The sequence below is a fragment of the Coenobita brevimanus genome, chromosome 24 (assembly GCF_032717465.1).
Source record: "Coenobita brevimanus isolate Jiangsu-jjx chromosome 24, ASM3271746v2, whole genome shotgun sequence".
In the NCBI taxonomy this organism is placed as follows: Eukaryota; Metazoa; Arthropoda; class Malacostraca; order Decapoda; family Coenobitidae; genus Coenobita; species Coenobita brevimanus.
Window position 1 is genome coordinate 60,523,522 of NC_136977.1, and position 16,091 is coordinate 60,539,612.

General features: G+C 42.5%; 1 protein-coding gene across 1 annotated transcript in view; it reads right to left on the minus strand.

Moving 5' to 3' along the window:
* Positions 1 to 1,690: 1,690 nt before the first annotated feature.
* LOC145393394 (uncharacterized) overlaps positions 1,691 to 16,091 on the minus strand; it is a 288,197-nt gene continuing 273,796 nt past the window's right edge. The window contains exon 13 of the mRNA XM_080267489.1: positions 1,691 to 2,067. Within this exon, the coding sequence (XP_080123615.1) occupies positions 1,691 to 2,067 (377 nt within the window). The remainder of the gene's footprint in view (positions 2,068 to 16,091) is intronic.

Sequence of the window (16,091 nt, forward strand, 5' to 3'; positions counted from 1 at the left end):
ATTTCTGTTACAAAATTGTACATAATCATGGGCCCTATGAAGATTACTGAGTCAGCTGAAGCTAGAAGAAAGGCAATGAGAACAACAATTAAGCTGAAAAAAAAACTCATCGCAAAGTCTTAAGTGAAACTCGTGTGTTCAATCTTGCCATTCATTATGGTATGATGAAATCTACCGTTTAATCCATACTAAAGAACGGATTAATGCAAAATACATTGTTTCTTATGGAAAAAAAAAATATTTGGTTTTCAAATATTCTCAACTCATACAACCTCCAGGAACGAATTGCGTACGAATTCCGGGGTTCTACTGTATTATATAAAGGACAGGATGTCTGGATGGAGGGAAGTAGCAAATGGAGTCCCACAGGGCTCAATATTAGTGCCTGTAATGTTCCTGACTTATGTAAACAATATGGTAGATGCAATGAACAGTTATGCAAGTCTGTCTGCTGATGACACAAAGATCCTGAGGATAGTAGAAGACGAAGACTGTAAAATGCTACAGGAGGACTTGGATAAGGTTCATGACAGGAGCCAGGTATAGGAAATGAAATTCAATGCAAAAAAATGCAAAATATTGGAAATGGGTAAAAGTACCAAGAGACCAACACTGAATTATCTGATGGATAATGAACCAATCACAAAAGCGAGAGAAGAGGACTTGGGAGTGCTGGTCCACGATAATCTGTCACCTGAAAAACACATTAACAAGATGTACAATCACTTGACTAACATAAGCGTCATTTCATTACATGGATAAGATGTTGAAAAAATTTATTGCAGTCATAACCCACCCCAGGTTGGAATATATGGCCATAGTGTGGTCCCCACGTAAAAAGAAAGATATAAACAAGATCGAGAGAATACAAAGAAGAGCAACCAAGATGGCCTCTGGCCTGGCAGATTTGTCGTACAGGGAAAGGCTGGAAAAGCTAGATCTGCCTTCCTTGGAAGAAAGGAGAGACAGGGGCAACATGATTGCAGTGTTCAGGGACAGATGGGAGTAGAAAAAACTGACAGAGAAGATCTGTTTGCATGGGATGGAAAAGTTACATGAGGACACAGAATGGAACTGAAAAAGCGAAGTTGCTTAAAGGAAATAAAGAAATATAGATGCACAGACCTGTAGAATAGCCTGGACAAAGAGATCGTCCAGTCAAAAAACTTAAACTAGTTCAAAGCAAAATTTGACTTATTGAGAAAAAGAGACGGGACCCCTCAAGCGTAGCTCATTACCTGTACGGTATATCACAACGAGGTAAATACACACACACACACACACACACACACACACACACACACAGACAGACAGACACACACACACACACACACACACACACACACACACACACACACACACACACGAGATAAAATTTCACTTTAAATATACTGGTACAGTACAATATACAGATCAGTAATTCATGGCATCAAATTTCTTCTTGTAATTTATAGGTTGACAGTCATTAGAAGTGAGCATGAAGGAGAAATGAGGCAGGGAGTCTACACATGGAATGACAGATCAGGGAAAATCTGCCAGGGAATGGAGGGTTGAGAAAGAATGGTAAGGAAGAAGGAAACTGATTACAAAATCAATGAATTGTAAGTACTGTAGATGAGACCGAGGTATGTTTGGTCATAGTGAGGCACAAGACTGTGGAGACCGGCAATATAGGACAGTGAAGTGCCTGCTAGTGAAGTAATTTGTATAGAACCCCAAGAACCAGAACTGTAACCAATGACAAAACTACAATAGTAATGATCTTAGCAAATGTGTTCATGTTGTGCTCTGCCTCCATGTAGGGATCACGTGGCTTGGGTCGGTCAATTGAATTCTGCACCAATGTTGGGAATGCCAGTTTCTGTGTGAAGGATAGTTTGGGCACCGGCTCTGGCAAGTATGCAGAGTAGGGAAGGCTGCCAGGTGGTCCTGCACTCCCTGGTGGTTGATAGGGGTCATATTCAAAGCTGTCATAGTCATAATCGATGCTGAAGTAGGGATTAAGCGAGCGGGCCAGGGAACGTAGGCTAAGCAGAGATGGACGACGTGACCGCTGGGAGTCTTGTCCTGAGGATGAGGAAGGCAGTTTATTTCTGCAACTTTCCACATCCATACATTACACTTACATACACAGTGGATACTCTATATTTCTCCTGCCTTTATTAAGTGCCACAATTATGTAGGACACAGCAAATAGTGTGTGAGGTAGTGGTCATGGCCAACATCACAGTCAACATTTCATAAAACTGGCAGGAAAAAAAATAAGTACGGAAACTGTACAATCTCAGGTCCCCAAGAAAAAGAAACTGACAAAATATGAGGCTTGGAGGGGAAAAAAAATCAAGCACCAGGAATTAACAGAATAATCAAGGGACACAAAGTTACTACATTAGTAATCAATATTCCTGAGATACTGTTGGCACCATGTAACTCACCCGGGAATGACCCATAGGAATGCATACATGTCCAGCTGGAAGAGGACTCCATAATACCTTTGAGTACCAGTTGGTTCTGGTCACACAATGAAATACAGGGAAGGAGAACTTATGTAATTCCTACTCTCAGGGCTGCTGTTATTCAGAACTTCCATTCTGCTACAGCACTGATGGTGTTGCACCTTTACCACCCTCATGCTTCCAAACACATGTTGTAATAAAAAAAGTAACTGGACATGACTCTATATCCTTAAAGGAACAATGATTGTAATTTATTCCATCAGTCTCCCATAACAAGGGAATCACCACTACATTCAACAGCAAAAGAATCATAACACTGGTCAACAGCCAAAATGGTTCTCATACATGAGTATGTGTCCCTGACTAATTTGATAGCACTGATTTCAAATCTGATATTTATTTTATGTTATCAGACCAAGTTTCTTGAATATCTGACTGAAAACATATTCAATGTGGCATAACTCGTCTCAACCTTGTAACATATACTGGCACATACAGATAATATTGTAATGATTTATGGTACAAAAATATAGAAATCCAATGCACATTTATTAGCAAGTGATAAAGTTCTAAAAATACTTCTGCACTTTGCTTTTCCACTTGTTCAGCTGACTCTCTTCACGTTGTAGCATCCAGCAGTAGTGACCCATCATGTTGGGACTGAATCAGCCTTGATACCTGCTCTCCAATATAGCAATGTTTTGGTGAAACCTTTCACTGTGCTCGTCACTGATGTCTCCGAGGTTATCTGGGAAGAAATCGAGGTGGGAGTGAAAGAAATGAATCTTCAAGGACATCCGTGAACCCAGAGCTTGATAACTCCGTAACATGCATGCCACAATTTCTTCGTAGTTGTCTGCACAATGGTTTCCAAGGCAGTTCTCCAAGACATTCGCGAATTATTCCCATGAGTCCCTCTCCAACAGGTTTCATACTTTGATGAAGTCGCCATCACTAACCAGCATGCGGATCTGAGGAACATTCAAGACCCCTGCTTTCAACTAGGCTTTGGATACCACGCCACCGAGCTTCATAGACGAGTATTGAAACCCAGTACCCGTTTGATCCATGGCTTTTATGAAATTTTTCACCAAGCCCAGCTTGAGATGCAGTGGAGGCAAGAATATGTTTTCTGGATCCACCAGGGGTTTTTGAAGACAGATGAACCTTCCGGGTGCTGCTTTTGGTCTTGCCAGCCATTCTTTTCTCACACAGTGCTCAGCATTATCTCTACTATTCCACAAGTAGAGAAAGCACAGGTGCTTTGTGTAACTGCTCTGAAGGCCAAAAGTAGACCGATCACTTTGAGGTCCCCACATATTTTCCACTGATGCTTCTCGTACTCGATAGTGGAAAGCACAATCTTCATAGTTTCATAGTTCTTGGTCATCTTCTTCGTGTGTACTACTGGCACGGATGGAAGCCAATTCCTGTTGTGTAGGAGGATTGCTTTCAGAGTTTCATTTCCTGAATCTATCAACAGCCTCCAATCATCCAGCCTGTATGGATCAGACTTGCAGAGTTGTTGCACGACAGACACCGTGTCATCGCAATAGCAAAGGCTGTTTGCCATTTTGAAAAACACAGACAGTTGTCCATGCTGATGACGCGCCGTAGTGAAGCACACTCCATCTTCCAGCAGGTTACATTGTTTCAGTCGCGATCTCAGGAGCTCTGCCTTATCTTTAGACAAATCAAGGTCCCTTATGAGATCATGAAGGGCTCCCTTGTTGAATGGTTTAGGCCCGCTGTTTCCTGAGTCGTCCTGGCAGTCATCATCCATGGGGCTATAACTGGAATCAGATTCACTGCTTAGCTCGTGTTCAGCAGGTGGGTTTGGAACCAGTAGTTCTGCACTGTGCGGCAATGGTCAGACAGCAGAAGCAATATTGGGTACTGTACTGTGGCTTGAGTCTTGACAGTTATTCGTGAGACAGAAGCAGCAGTCGTTGCTGTGGTCTTTGGGCTCTCGCCACACCATTGATACAGCGAATGGCAAACCCGAACTTCGTTTTCCATGCACCCATTCACTCAGGTGATTGACACAGGACCTACAAGCTATGTGAGGCGCCCATTTCTTGTCTTGGTCGCCCAACCAACATTTGAAGTAGCTTTTGTAATTCACTCGAACAGCCTTCATGATAAGTTTCTTCACGCTTTCCGGGGTGAACGCTCCACAAATGTAACAAAAACAGTCAGGATCATTTACACTTTTGTGGCATTCCATCTTTCACCACTGTCAAAGTGACTAAGAATTTCTGCAAGAATAGAAAAGGAAACAATATACGTAACCTGCAATAAAAATACAAATTTAATCAATGGAACCAAACAATTAAATGTATGAGTCACATCCTGTGAGCAAGATACACCGATATACTGGTTTTCAAGAACTGGAACTGATACGTCTTTACTGATGCCATATTCGTGTTCAGCACCTTCAATTACCCTAGGATCAGATCAGACCATTTCAATTCAGAAACATTTTTTTTTTTTTTTTTTTTTTTTTTTTAACAGTGATTCCATTATTGCAACCCACCAGTCATTACAATTTAATCAATCTTTATTTATTTCTTCCTGATATAAATGCTACTATTATTAATGATCTAATATGATTCATTACTATCTTCGTTCACTGTGTTCGTAGTCACTTTCAGGAGCCATGTTCAGTAAATCAAATCTTAACCTCTAACTACCATCCTGGCTGAATGGAGGCTGAGGAACTCTCATACCCTGAGGGGTTGTTATTGCTGCTTAACCCCTTAACCACAGGGCATCACTTTCGTGACGCTCGGGTGCAATGGATCATACAGTGGGGCGTCACTTTTGTGATTCCGTGTTATTTTGAAGTGGTTGCTTGTATCACCTGTCAGTACCACAAGTGTCTAACAATAGTCAGTGCTGCTAATGTCACCTGTACTCCCATCCATTGTTGACAATTTACCCATTTCTAAAGTTCTTGACTCCCCTCCCTACCTCCCCTCCATAACCCTCTCCTCTCGCCTGCCCCAGCTGTGCTGCGCTAGGCAAATCTAGCCCGGATTCTTCCACTCATTTCATCCATTGGAATATGCTCTATCCCTTAATCTTATACAAAATAATATATATAAAAAAGAAAAAAGGTAACTGATAGTGCCATACACCTGGAATTGGCTAATTATCCCCTGGCAACACCCCTCGTGCACTTGTTTGCTAATTTTCCCTGTTTATTTCCCCTTGAAATATGCTGTATGACCTGTTCTCATAATAAAAATATATATAAGAAAGGAAGGGAGAAGCCTAAGTGATATTTACATTCACCTGGAACTACCTAATTTATTATGTATTGTCTAGATTTCCTGCCAATCATTTCACAGCATATAAATTAGCAGCTGTAACCTCGCTGACGTTGTCAACCCTTGGCGGCCCCATATCCGCCTCGTCCTTCAGTTCAGTGTTGTCTCTTGAGATAAAAGCACGTAGCACTTGCGCCCCTCCATTTCCGCCACTTCTAGAGGGCCCTGTGACCTCTACCCCTACTAAACCACGTGTGGGAAGGGGTAAAGGACTAAGTGACTCCGCTGTGGTGCGTGAACTGGCTAATTTACCTATGATAATGATGGACAGTGATGACAATCTTTCTGGTGAATCGTGTGATGAGCCAGTGGAGGAAATGGTGATAAACTACGAGTGCTTCAGTGTCCCAAGTTCATCCTGGCTCCAAGGGAAAGGAGCCCTTAGTTACTGGAAGCGACAGTGTATAACATCGTGTAAATAAAATAGAAATGTAAATACCGGTAATTACTAATATAAGAATATGAGTACAAATACTTGGAGTAATGACAGTGAAAGCTTTGCTCTCTAAGCTAGTTTACTGAACGTGAAAGTGAATGCCTGGAGTGAAAATAAACTACTATTACTGAAGGAAACTTATGGATAAATACTGTGTATATATATATATATATATATATATATATATATATATATATATAAGTGTAATAAAGTACTAGGAATAAAAAGTGTGAGTGTGTTTATGAATAATAAATGACAAAATACCAGCGGGGAACAAACAAGGGTGGGAAGCTGGTATGCGCTCGTAATTTACATTGCTTTCACAGTTTTTTTTTTTTTATTCCAAACTACTTAAAAATCATAGAATAGTGTTTCTAATGATATCAGGCTATGGTAATCATATTACGGGGTGTCGGGAAGTGTAAAGTGGAGACTTTGTTACCCAACTTCAGAAGTCTCCACAAGTCCTACAGTAGTCGATAAAGGCTCAACAAACATCCCAGGAGAAAGCTGAAGGTATGTGCCATAAGCATATGTAATTATAATATTCTAGGACTAATGACTGATTTTTGGCAAATATTTTTAAAAAGTCAGTCGGAGCGTGAATATCCCTGCGTGAGGTGCACGGACTGCCTCCGACAAGCCAGTGCTTAAGGGGTTAACCATGGTGTATCTGGCCAAGAAGACCCATTGATCAAAGGTGGGTAACTCCATCTGTACAGTTGTCCTATAAGTTCCCTACATCCTTGATGCTGTGCCTGCATTTTGGCAAGGCATGTGCTGTGCTGTGCTCCAATACGTGTGTCATGTTGTGTGGATCTATTTCTTGAACAGGGCACATGTCATCTGCTGCTCCACTCAACCTGAATCTAAGCTGGTAAATGACATGATGTCCTGACGTAAACCTAGATAGGTGAACCCAATCAGCTCCAGTTAAAGATACTTCTGTTGGGTGGATGTTGAGAGGGGGCTTGTAATACCTGAATAGTGTTGTACTGCCCTGCGTATGAAATGGGTACAGTATGTAGGCGTTTCTTCACTGATGCTGTTGAAGAGAATCTGATGTTCATTTGGGAACTGCCTTATGTGCCTAGTTGTGCTGTGTGGCTCTCTCATATGACAATGGTGATGTGTGTTACCAAGGCTGCCACGCAAAATTAAGTTCCCCTCGTATCAAGATATTCTTTAATGTGAGGGATTTTGGTTTTGAGGTTTAACTGAGCTTATGGGAGTGGTTTTGGTGTTGCCAGTGATCAAGCACAGAGCACTGTTCTATATGGTCTGCAAGGTGTTGTTCTGGGTGTTACACAGGATGGGGGTCCATGCTAAGGAAGCATATGATATCACTGATCTGGTACTGTATAATGTTTGCGGAGTGGGGAGAGTGTTTCTTTTTGGTGCCCAAAGTCGGTCCCTGTATGTGTCCTGAGTGCAATGATTATGGGGGTGAACTGCCTCTTGGTGATCTTGTATGGAGTCCTTAAAGCATGCTCACATCACACCGCTTGAAAAGGCTGGAGGAGTTGTTATGACATACAGTAATATGTCTTCCAAACAAATTATATATAAGATAATGGTCTCTGCCTATCAACTGCTATGATAAATATCTTCCAGCAGCACTTCTGACTACAAAATTCACTCACCAACCATGCGATGCCACCTTAGCAAACCAATTCTTTTGAGGATGGCCTTATTAAAAAAGGGGGAAGGACATCACACCATGTTTCATTTCTGAAGGCTCCAACATACTTGTACGTGTTGGCCTTGGTCACCTAATGGTGGCTCTCCATGTTGCTCAATCTCTGGCAGCTTCCCCATTCAGTCCCTTAACCCTGTGATCACACTCAATGACCTTGTCCCCAAGTCTTTTTCAGTCTACCTCTCACTACCCTACCCCCAACATCAACACTTATTTTCTGCACCCAATTATCATCCCCCATCCTCTCCACATGCCCAAACCATCTCAATCTACCTCTCCTTATCACAACACCAACGCACTCCAGTCCCATCCTACCTCTCAACTCTTCCAGATGGACAAAACATCTTAGTCTTCAATGAGGTAAAAATCCTTCAACACATCTAAAATAAGAAGTGCCTCCACCTTGGTGAGACCTCAGAATGGATGCCGTATGTACCACAACCTAAACAATTCTTAATTCCTGCCATGTTTAACAAGAGCTGAGAATTACTCCAACACCTCAGGACCCAATGGACACACCATTGTATCTGCATTAATAGTTCATCCTTTTCCTGGACTGATGATGATGCCTTCTGTAGTCAAGATACTAAATCAGTGTCCCTTTGCCTTCTTGTTGCTCACCATCCACTCACTTGGCGTAGTGCTGCTTTGGGTGTCTGCCTATTCCTCTTTTCCTTCCCTCCTCTTCTGCCTTTCTTTCCTTCAATCTTTCCTCTTCCTTCTGTCTACGGGTGAATTTACACTCCCTCTTCTGTCTTTTTTTCCTTTGTTCTTTCCTATTCCTTCTGCCTATGGATGACTCTACACTGAGTGACAAGCCATAGGGTTTCCTGTACACCAGGAAACCATTTACTATGTTGGGTGGTAACCATATACCGGTAATCAAATTATGGTGGTCCAGTCAGATTGAGCTTGCGTAGGTTTATATCTAAGGGGTGGTTGGGGTTTACTGCTCATGTAACCACTTAGGGATGAGTGAGGCTGGTCATTCTCATCTTAAATATCAGGACCAATTTGCCTAGTCCCAGGCTTCTACACTCCTCATGGGGCAACACTGGAATGGAGGATGGATGGATGGATGTCCGCAAAATGGGTGGATGGGGATATGTCTCACCTTTGAACCAGGATCCAACTAGCAGCATGGACAGTGTGGTACAAATCACTTGCAAAATTCATGAGGGTTAGGTTCTCAAAAGACATGTATGGTACATATTGTACTGAAAACCATGAATACTCTTCACAGACCTAAATTTAACCCACAGACCTAGATTTAACCCACAATTTAACCCACAGATGAAGGGGGATAATCAGGATATTATAGGTGAGCAGTGTGCGAAGAATGATGAAGGAAGGGTAGTGGTGAACAGTGGGGATATTAAAGATGCATGGAGAGAGCATTATAGCTGGTTGTTGAATGAGGAGTTTGACTGGGACAGGGAAGGTTTGGAGCCAGCAGATCTAGTGTTTGGTCCTTGGCCTTTGATTGACGCTGCTACTGTGAGTGAGGTAACAGGCAGGACGCAGGGAGGGAAGGCAGCAGGTGTGTCTGTTTTGGCTGCCGAAATGTTGAAGACCTCAGGAGATATAGGGGTGAGGTTAGTCACTGACCTAATAAATATAATTATATATGAGTGTGTTGTCCCAGATGATTGGCTGAAGACTGTAATTGTAAATGTGTACAAAGGGAAGGGTGATGCCCTGGAAAGAGGAAATTATAAAGGTATAAAGCTTTTACATCAGATAATGAAGGTAATGGAGAGTTCTAGAAGGTATGATTAGAGAAAGAGTGAATATTGATGAGATGCAGTTGGGGTTTATGCCAAGCAGGGGGACCACTGATGCCATATTCATTGTTCGACAGCTTCAGGAAAAATATATTGGAAAGAAAAGGGATCTGTATTTTGTTTTTGTTGATTTGGAAGAAGGCCTTTGACAGTGTCCCTAGAGAGGTGGTGAAGTGGACAATGAGAAAGCTTAGGTTGGATGAGTGGCTGGTTAGAGTGGTTATGGCCAGGTATGTAGGCACTGGCACCCAGGTAAGAGTGAATGGGGATTTGAGTGATGAGTCTTCCATGAATGATGGTGTGCATCAGGGGTCAGTTTTGAGTCCCATGTTGTTTATTATGGTACTTGAAGCCCTCTCACGTGACTTCAGAAACGGACTCCCATGGGAGATGATGCATGCTGATGATTTGGTATTAATTGCAGAGTATGAAAGGGAGGTGGAGGAAAGATTTAGGATGTGGAGAGATGGTATGGGGCACAAGGGTTTAAGGGTTAATGCAGATAAAACAAAAGTGATATCTAGGGTTGGTGGTGGTACAAAGAAGAGGGAGAGTGGCCATGTACAATTTGCCACAAGGGCATGGGAAGTTATTCCATCTTGTGCAGCATTTGTGATAAATGGGTGCACAAGAGATGTAGTGGTAATAGAGGCGGACTGCGAGATAAAGCTGATTTTTTGTGTGTGGCGTGTAGGGGAGGGCAGGTAGAGATTGGCAGGTGTAAAAGGATTGAACTTGCTGGTGTCTCTTGAGTGTGTGGAGGAGTTTTGTTATTTGGGAGACATGTTATGTGCTGGAGGTGGGGCTGGAGCTAGCTTTGTGGCTAGGATGAGAAGTGTTTGGAAGAAGTTCAGGGAGCTGTTGCCTCTCCTCACATTGAAAGGACTCTCCCTACATGCTAAGGGGTCTTTGTATGCAGCATGTTAGGAGTGTGATGCTGTATGGTAGTGAGACCTGGGCAGTAAAGAAAGAGGATATTCACAGGCTCAAACATACTGAAATGACAATGATTAGGTGGATGTGCAGTGTGTCCCTGCGTGGAAGACCTGGGGGGGCTGGGTTTACGATGGACGAGTTGAGAGGTAGAATGGAACTTGAGTGTATTGGTTATGTGATGAGGAGAGGTAGATTGAGATGGTTTGGGCATGTGGAGAAGATGGGGGATGATAATTGGGTGCAGAAAGTGAGATGTGTTAATATTGGGGGTGGGGTTGCGAGGGGTAGACCGAGAAAGACGTGGGATGAGGTCATCAAGTGTGAACTCAGGGTTAAAGGCCTGAACAGGGAGGCTGCCATAGATCGAGCAGCATGGAAAGCCACCATTAGGTGACCAAGGCTGACGCATGCAAGCACGTTGGAGCCTTCAAAAACGAAACAAAACAAATTTACTGATAGTCATACAGATGCTATCTGCTGCGATTAAATTATGCACAACATATCAAATAAAAACCTAAAATCTTTTTCTTTTGCCTATGTCACGGGGTTTTTAAAGTGTTTATATATTAAAGGATAATTCTCAATAATACTGAGAACAGGACAATGAATTGTCTTGCTAAAAATCAAGCAATGATTACTTTATGCTGGCTTGCTTCGCCAATTCTCTAAGAAAGAGAATTTATTAACTTTCACTTCAGTACACAGCAGAGACTAATTACTCACAAATGCTGTTTATTAGTACTGTTGGCCTCTGGAGAAAGTGACTTCACCCCTGACAAACAATAACTAATGCTATTAATGATATCAGGTTCTTGTTGATGCATTAACTCCTAGATGGCACAACAGATTTTAAGCTTAATACAAAGGACTGGCCTAAGTACCAGTTATGAATAACAAAGTGTTTATGCAAGCTAGGAGCTGCAAGTGAAATAAGCTCAATGGAGAAATGAAACACGAGTTTACATTACATTAAGCTCAAAGAAAAAGAACCGTTAATTTATTGATTACAATAAAATAAATTAACGTTACATGAGTCTCAAGATGAATTCAAAATAAAGAGATCGCACTCACTCACTCACTCAAAAGCTAACTCTTAAACCTAGGAAAAAACGAAAAGAAATACTGGTCAAAGAGTGGACTAAGCGGATGACTGGGCGTCGTTACTGGAAGGAAACTGCACTCGCTAAGTCTCTCGCCTATCACACTATGTGGAATTTCAGGAACGGCGGCACTAAACGCTCTGGCCCAACCTGCTTTCGTGGCGCTCAAACCTCAACTGTCTAAATCGTGGGAAAGAGGGAAGTGTTCTGGCCGCATTACCTAGAATGAGCAAAACGCACCCACAACAAATCGCTCAGCGGAAGCGCTAATGTCTTGCATAAAGACGATCATTTATGACAGTGAAAAATTGTTTTGAAAACACTCCCGACCGGGTGAGCGGTTAACAGAACGATAAACACTGGGATTCTACTAGAGTTCGCGGTTTCCCACTAAATTTAATGTCACGAGCCGACTCGTGACAGCCTATAACATTAAAAAAAGATGCTAGAATGTAAATATATGTATAAAGTGATCAGTAAAGGAATGCAAAAATATTTATACTATCTATCTATTTATCTATTGCCAGACACCATAATCCCGTAAGGGGTGGCCATTTGACTTTGAGTTATTTGTTTTACGGGGAGGGGCACTAAACCTCCACCAACGCACTTGCTGACACGTAGGGAGCACGTATGGTTTGGTTATATGGTTACCACCCAGCGTTGTAAATGGTTCTTGGCTTACAGGAAACCATTTGGCTTGTCACTCAGTGTAAACCCACCTGTAAAGGAAAGAAAAGCAACAAGAAGTGACAGAAAAGATGGGAGAAACAGGAAGAGAGGAGGGCAGGCATAGAAAAAGAATGATACTGGCTAAGGAAGAAGTAGGCAGCACTACATCAAGTGAGTGGATGATGGTAGCCACCACCTACCACGTCAGTAAAATTAAAATAGATACACGTAGTACTTTAACAGTGGATCACCAATACATACAGTACAGTACATGCTACTAATTCTTAGTCATCTGAATTAAAGTCACAGATTAGAAAGTGAAAACTACAATCTCATAAACATGCTTGCTGGCATCGGCCTTGGTCACCTAATTGCAGTTCTCCACACAGCTCGAGATCTGGTAGCCTCCCTGTTCAGTCCCTCATTCCTGAGGTCACACTCTATGACCTTGTCCCAGGTCTTTTTTGGTCTCTCGCAACCCTGTCCCCAGTGTTCACACTTCTCACTTTCTGTACCCAACTAACATCCTCCACCCTCTCCATATGACCCAAACAATCTCAATCTATCCTTCTTCATCACAACACCAATACACTTCAGTTCCATCCTTCCTCTCAAGTCTTCAATTATAAACTTAGCCCACCCAGGCACCGCATTCAAGGACACACTGCATATCCACCTAATCACTGTCATATCTGTATGTTTGAGCCCAGGAATATCCCCTTCCTTTACTGCCCAGGTTTCACTACAGTACCATACAGCATTACAATCCTAACACATTCCACATATGAGACCGCTTGGCATGGAGAGAGAGCCCTCTCAGTACCAGGAGAAGCAACAGCTCCCTCAAGGTCCTCCAACCACTCCGCACTCTAGCCACAGAGTTAGCTCCAACCCCACCTCCGGCACATACCATGTCTCCCAAGTAATAGAACTCTTCCATACACTCGTGACTCACCAGCAAGATCAATCCTTTCACTTCTGACAATCTCTACATGCTCTCACTGACATACTGCACACACAAAATCAGCAGTTTCATAGTCTACCTCTAATACCACTACATATTTTATACATCCACTTATCAGAACTACTGGACAAGATGGAATTACCTCCTATGCCCTTGTGGCAAACCTCACATGGCCACTCTCCCTCTGCTTTAAGTCTCTAACAGAACTGTCATCAGCTCTAGACATCATCACTATTGTTTTATCTACATTTACTCTCACACCACTGGGCCCCATTCCATTTTTTCACTCCCTAAATCTTTCTACATTTACTCTCACACCACTGGGCCCCATTCCATTTTTTCACTCCCTAAACCTTTCCTCTGCCTCCCTTTCATTCTCAGCAATCATCACCAAGTCATCACCATACAACACCTCCCATTGGAGCCCATTTCTGAAGTCACGTGTGACAGCTTCAAGCAACATGACAAACAATAGGGGCCCAAGACTGACCCTTGATATACACCAAAATTAATGGACAACTCACCACTCAAATCTCAATTCACTCTCACCTGTGTGTAAGCACTCACATATATAGCTATAACCACTCTAACCAACCACATATTGATCCCAAGCTTTATCACTGCCCACTTCACCACTTCCCTAGGACTCTGTCAAAGGCCTTCTCCAAATCGACAAAAATAATGTAGAGATCCTTTTTCTTTCCCATATATTTTTCCTGAAGCTGTTAGACAATGAATATGGTATCAGCGGTCCCTTTGCCTGACATAAACCTGAACTGCATCTCATCGACATCCACTCTTTCCCTAATCATACCTTCTATGATTCTCTCCATTACCTTCACTATCTGGTCCAAAAGCTTTATGACTCTACAATTTCCCTTTTCCAGGGTATCACCCTTCCCCACATACACATTTACAATCACACTCTTCAACCAGTCATCTGGGACAACACATTCATATACAACTGTATTTATCAAATCAATAACTTAACTCACTCCTGTATCTCTTGAGGACTTCAGCATTTCAGAAGTTAACCCACACACATCTGTAGCCTTCCCCAGCTGCATCCTGCCTATTGTCCTGCCAACAGTAGCAGCATCAGTTTAAGGCCAAGGACCAAACACTGGACCCACTGACTCTAAACCTTCCCTGTTCCACGTTTTTCTCATTCAGCAATCAGTTATCATGCTCTCTCCAGACATCTTTAATATCCTCAAAGTTCATCTTTACCTTTCCTTTATCATTCTTCACACACTACTCATCTATATATTCCCTGTTCTCCCTCTTCAACTGATTTATCATCTTCAATATCACATTCTTCCTTGCAATGCTGTTTAGGTTATCCAACATAAGTCTCTGAGACTCAGATTTTGCCTGTATACTTCCATTGTAGCCCAATGCTTGGGAACCAAGTATTCCTCTTTGCTACCACTCCTCCATTCCTGGAAAATACTTCTTTTTTCTTAACTGTGGCTGCTACACCCTGATCCCACCATGTTACCATAAAATGTTAATCTACAAATTTAAAGGGTATACTGTACTTCCAGCTGCTACATTCCGTCCTCTTTTTTCTACCTCAATGCTTGTCTCAACCTTCTCTACTTTCTCAGATTATCCAAGGCCACATTGTGACCCCTATAGTCATACCTATGGCTCTGACATCCTTCCTGAGGGTGGCTCGAGCAAATGACCACAGACAGAGAAAAAACTGCAGTTTTGCATGACGTAAATAAGTCATGATCCACCTGGTTGGCAGGGCCATGACGTTTCCCAGACGTCAAATTAGTGATGAGTCTGGGAAGTACAGAGCAGCTGGCCCAGGCTTCCAGGCGTTGATACAGAATGCGGGACACACATATTAGTCCAGTTTTAGCTCCTCCCCTTTTCGGTCTCATCCAATCACAGGGAACTCTTGGTTAGGGACTTTGTGACGTCAATGATCTATCAGCAAGCCAGCTCAACCAATCAGTTGCCTACTGTGGTCAGTCAGCGGGGGGGTGTTGAGCTGTTTTTTTCGCTATTTTTTCTGCCGTTTTTTTTCTCAACGTGGCGGAGGAGCTCAGTGATAGTTCTGGGGAAGAATTTATACCAGATGATAGTGGATCTGAGAGTGATGACAACCTCTCAAGCAGTGAAATAAGTGACAAAACGAGTGATATTGAGGAACGTGTCGTGGAGGGAGGCTGGTGCTTGGTGTTGGACATATTCAATGATAAGTGGCCCAAAGAAAAACCACACTTCACTGCACAATTCTCAGACATAAATCCTGCACTAGGTCCCTCACCCCTTACGATGCCTGGAGATGCTTTCAAATACTTTTTTGACCGAGGGGTAATTTCCTCTCTCTGTAAGTGGTGTAATGAAAAAGCAGAAGTTTTTTTCAGAGAAAATCCCCAGAAAAATGGGAAAATCAACGGACTGAAATGGCGCAAGGTTACACAGGATGAAATGTACACGTTTCTTGGTCTTGTGATGGCAATGGCCATAACTAAACTACCACGAAAGAAAATGTACTGGACCAAAGGAGCTATATATAAAGGGCCGCCTATTTTCTGCAAAGAGGTCATGAGCAGGGCAGATTCTTTAGCATTTTGAAATTTTTGAGGTTCTCTCCCCTATCCACAGTAGTGAAAAACCAACCTAGTACAAGGATTGAGCCATACTTAGATTTGATAAGAGACAGAAGTCAGTCACTGATGAGGCCACATAAAC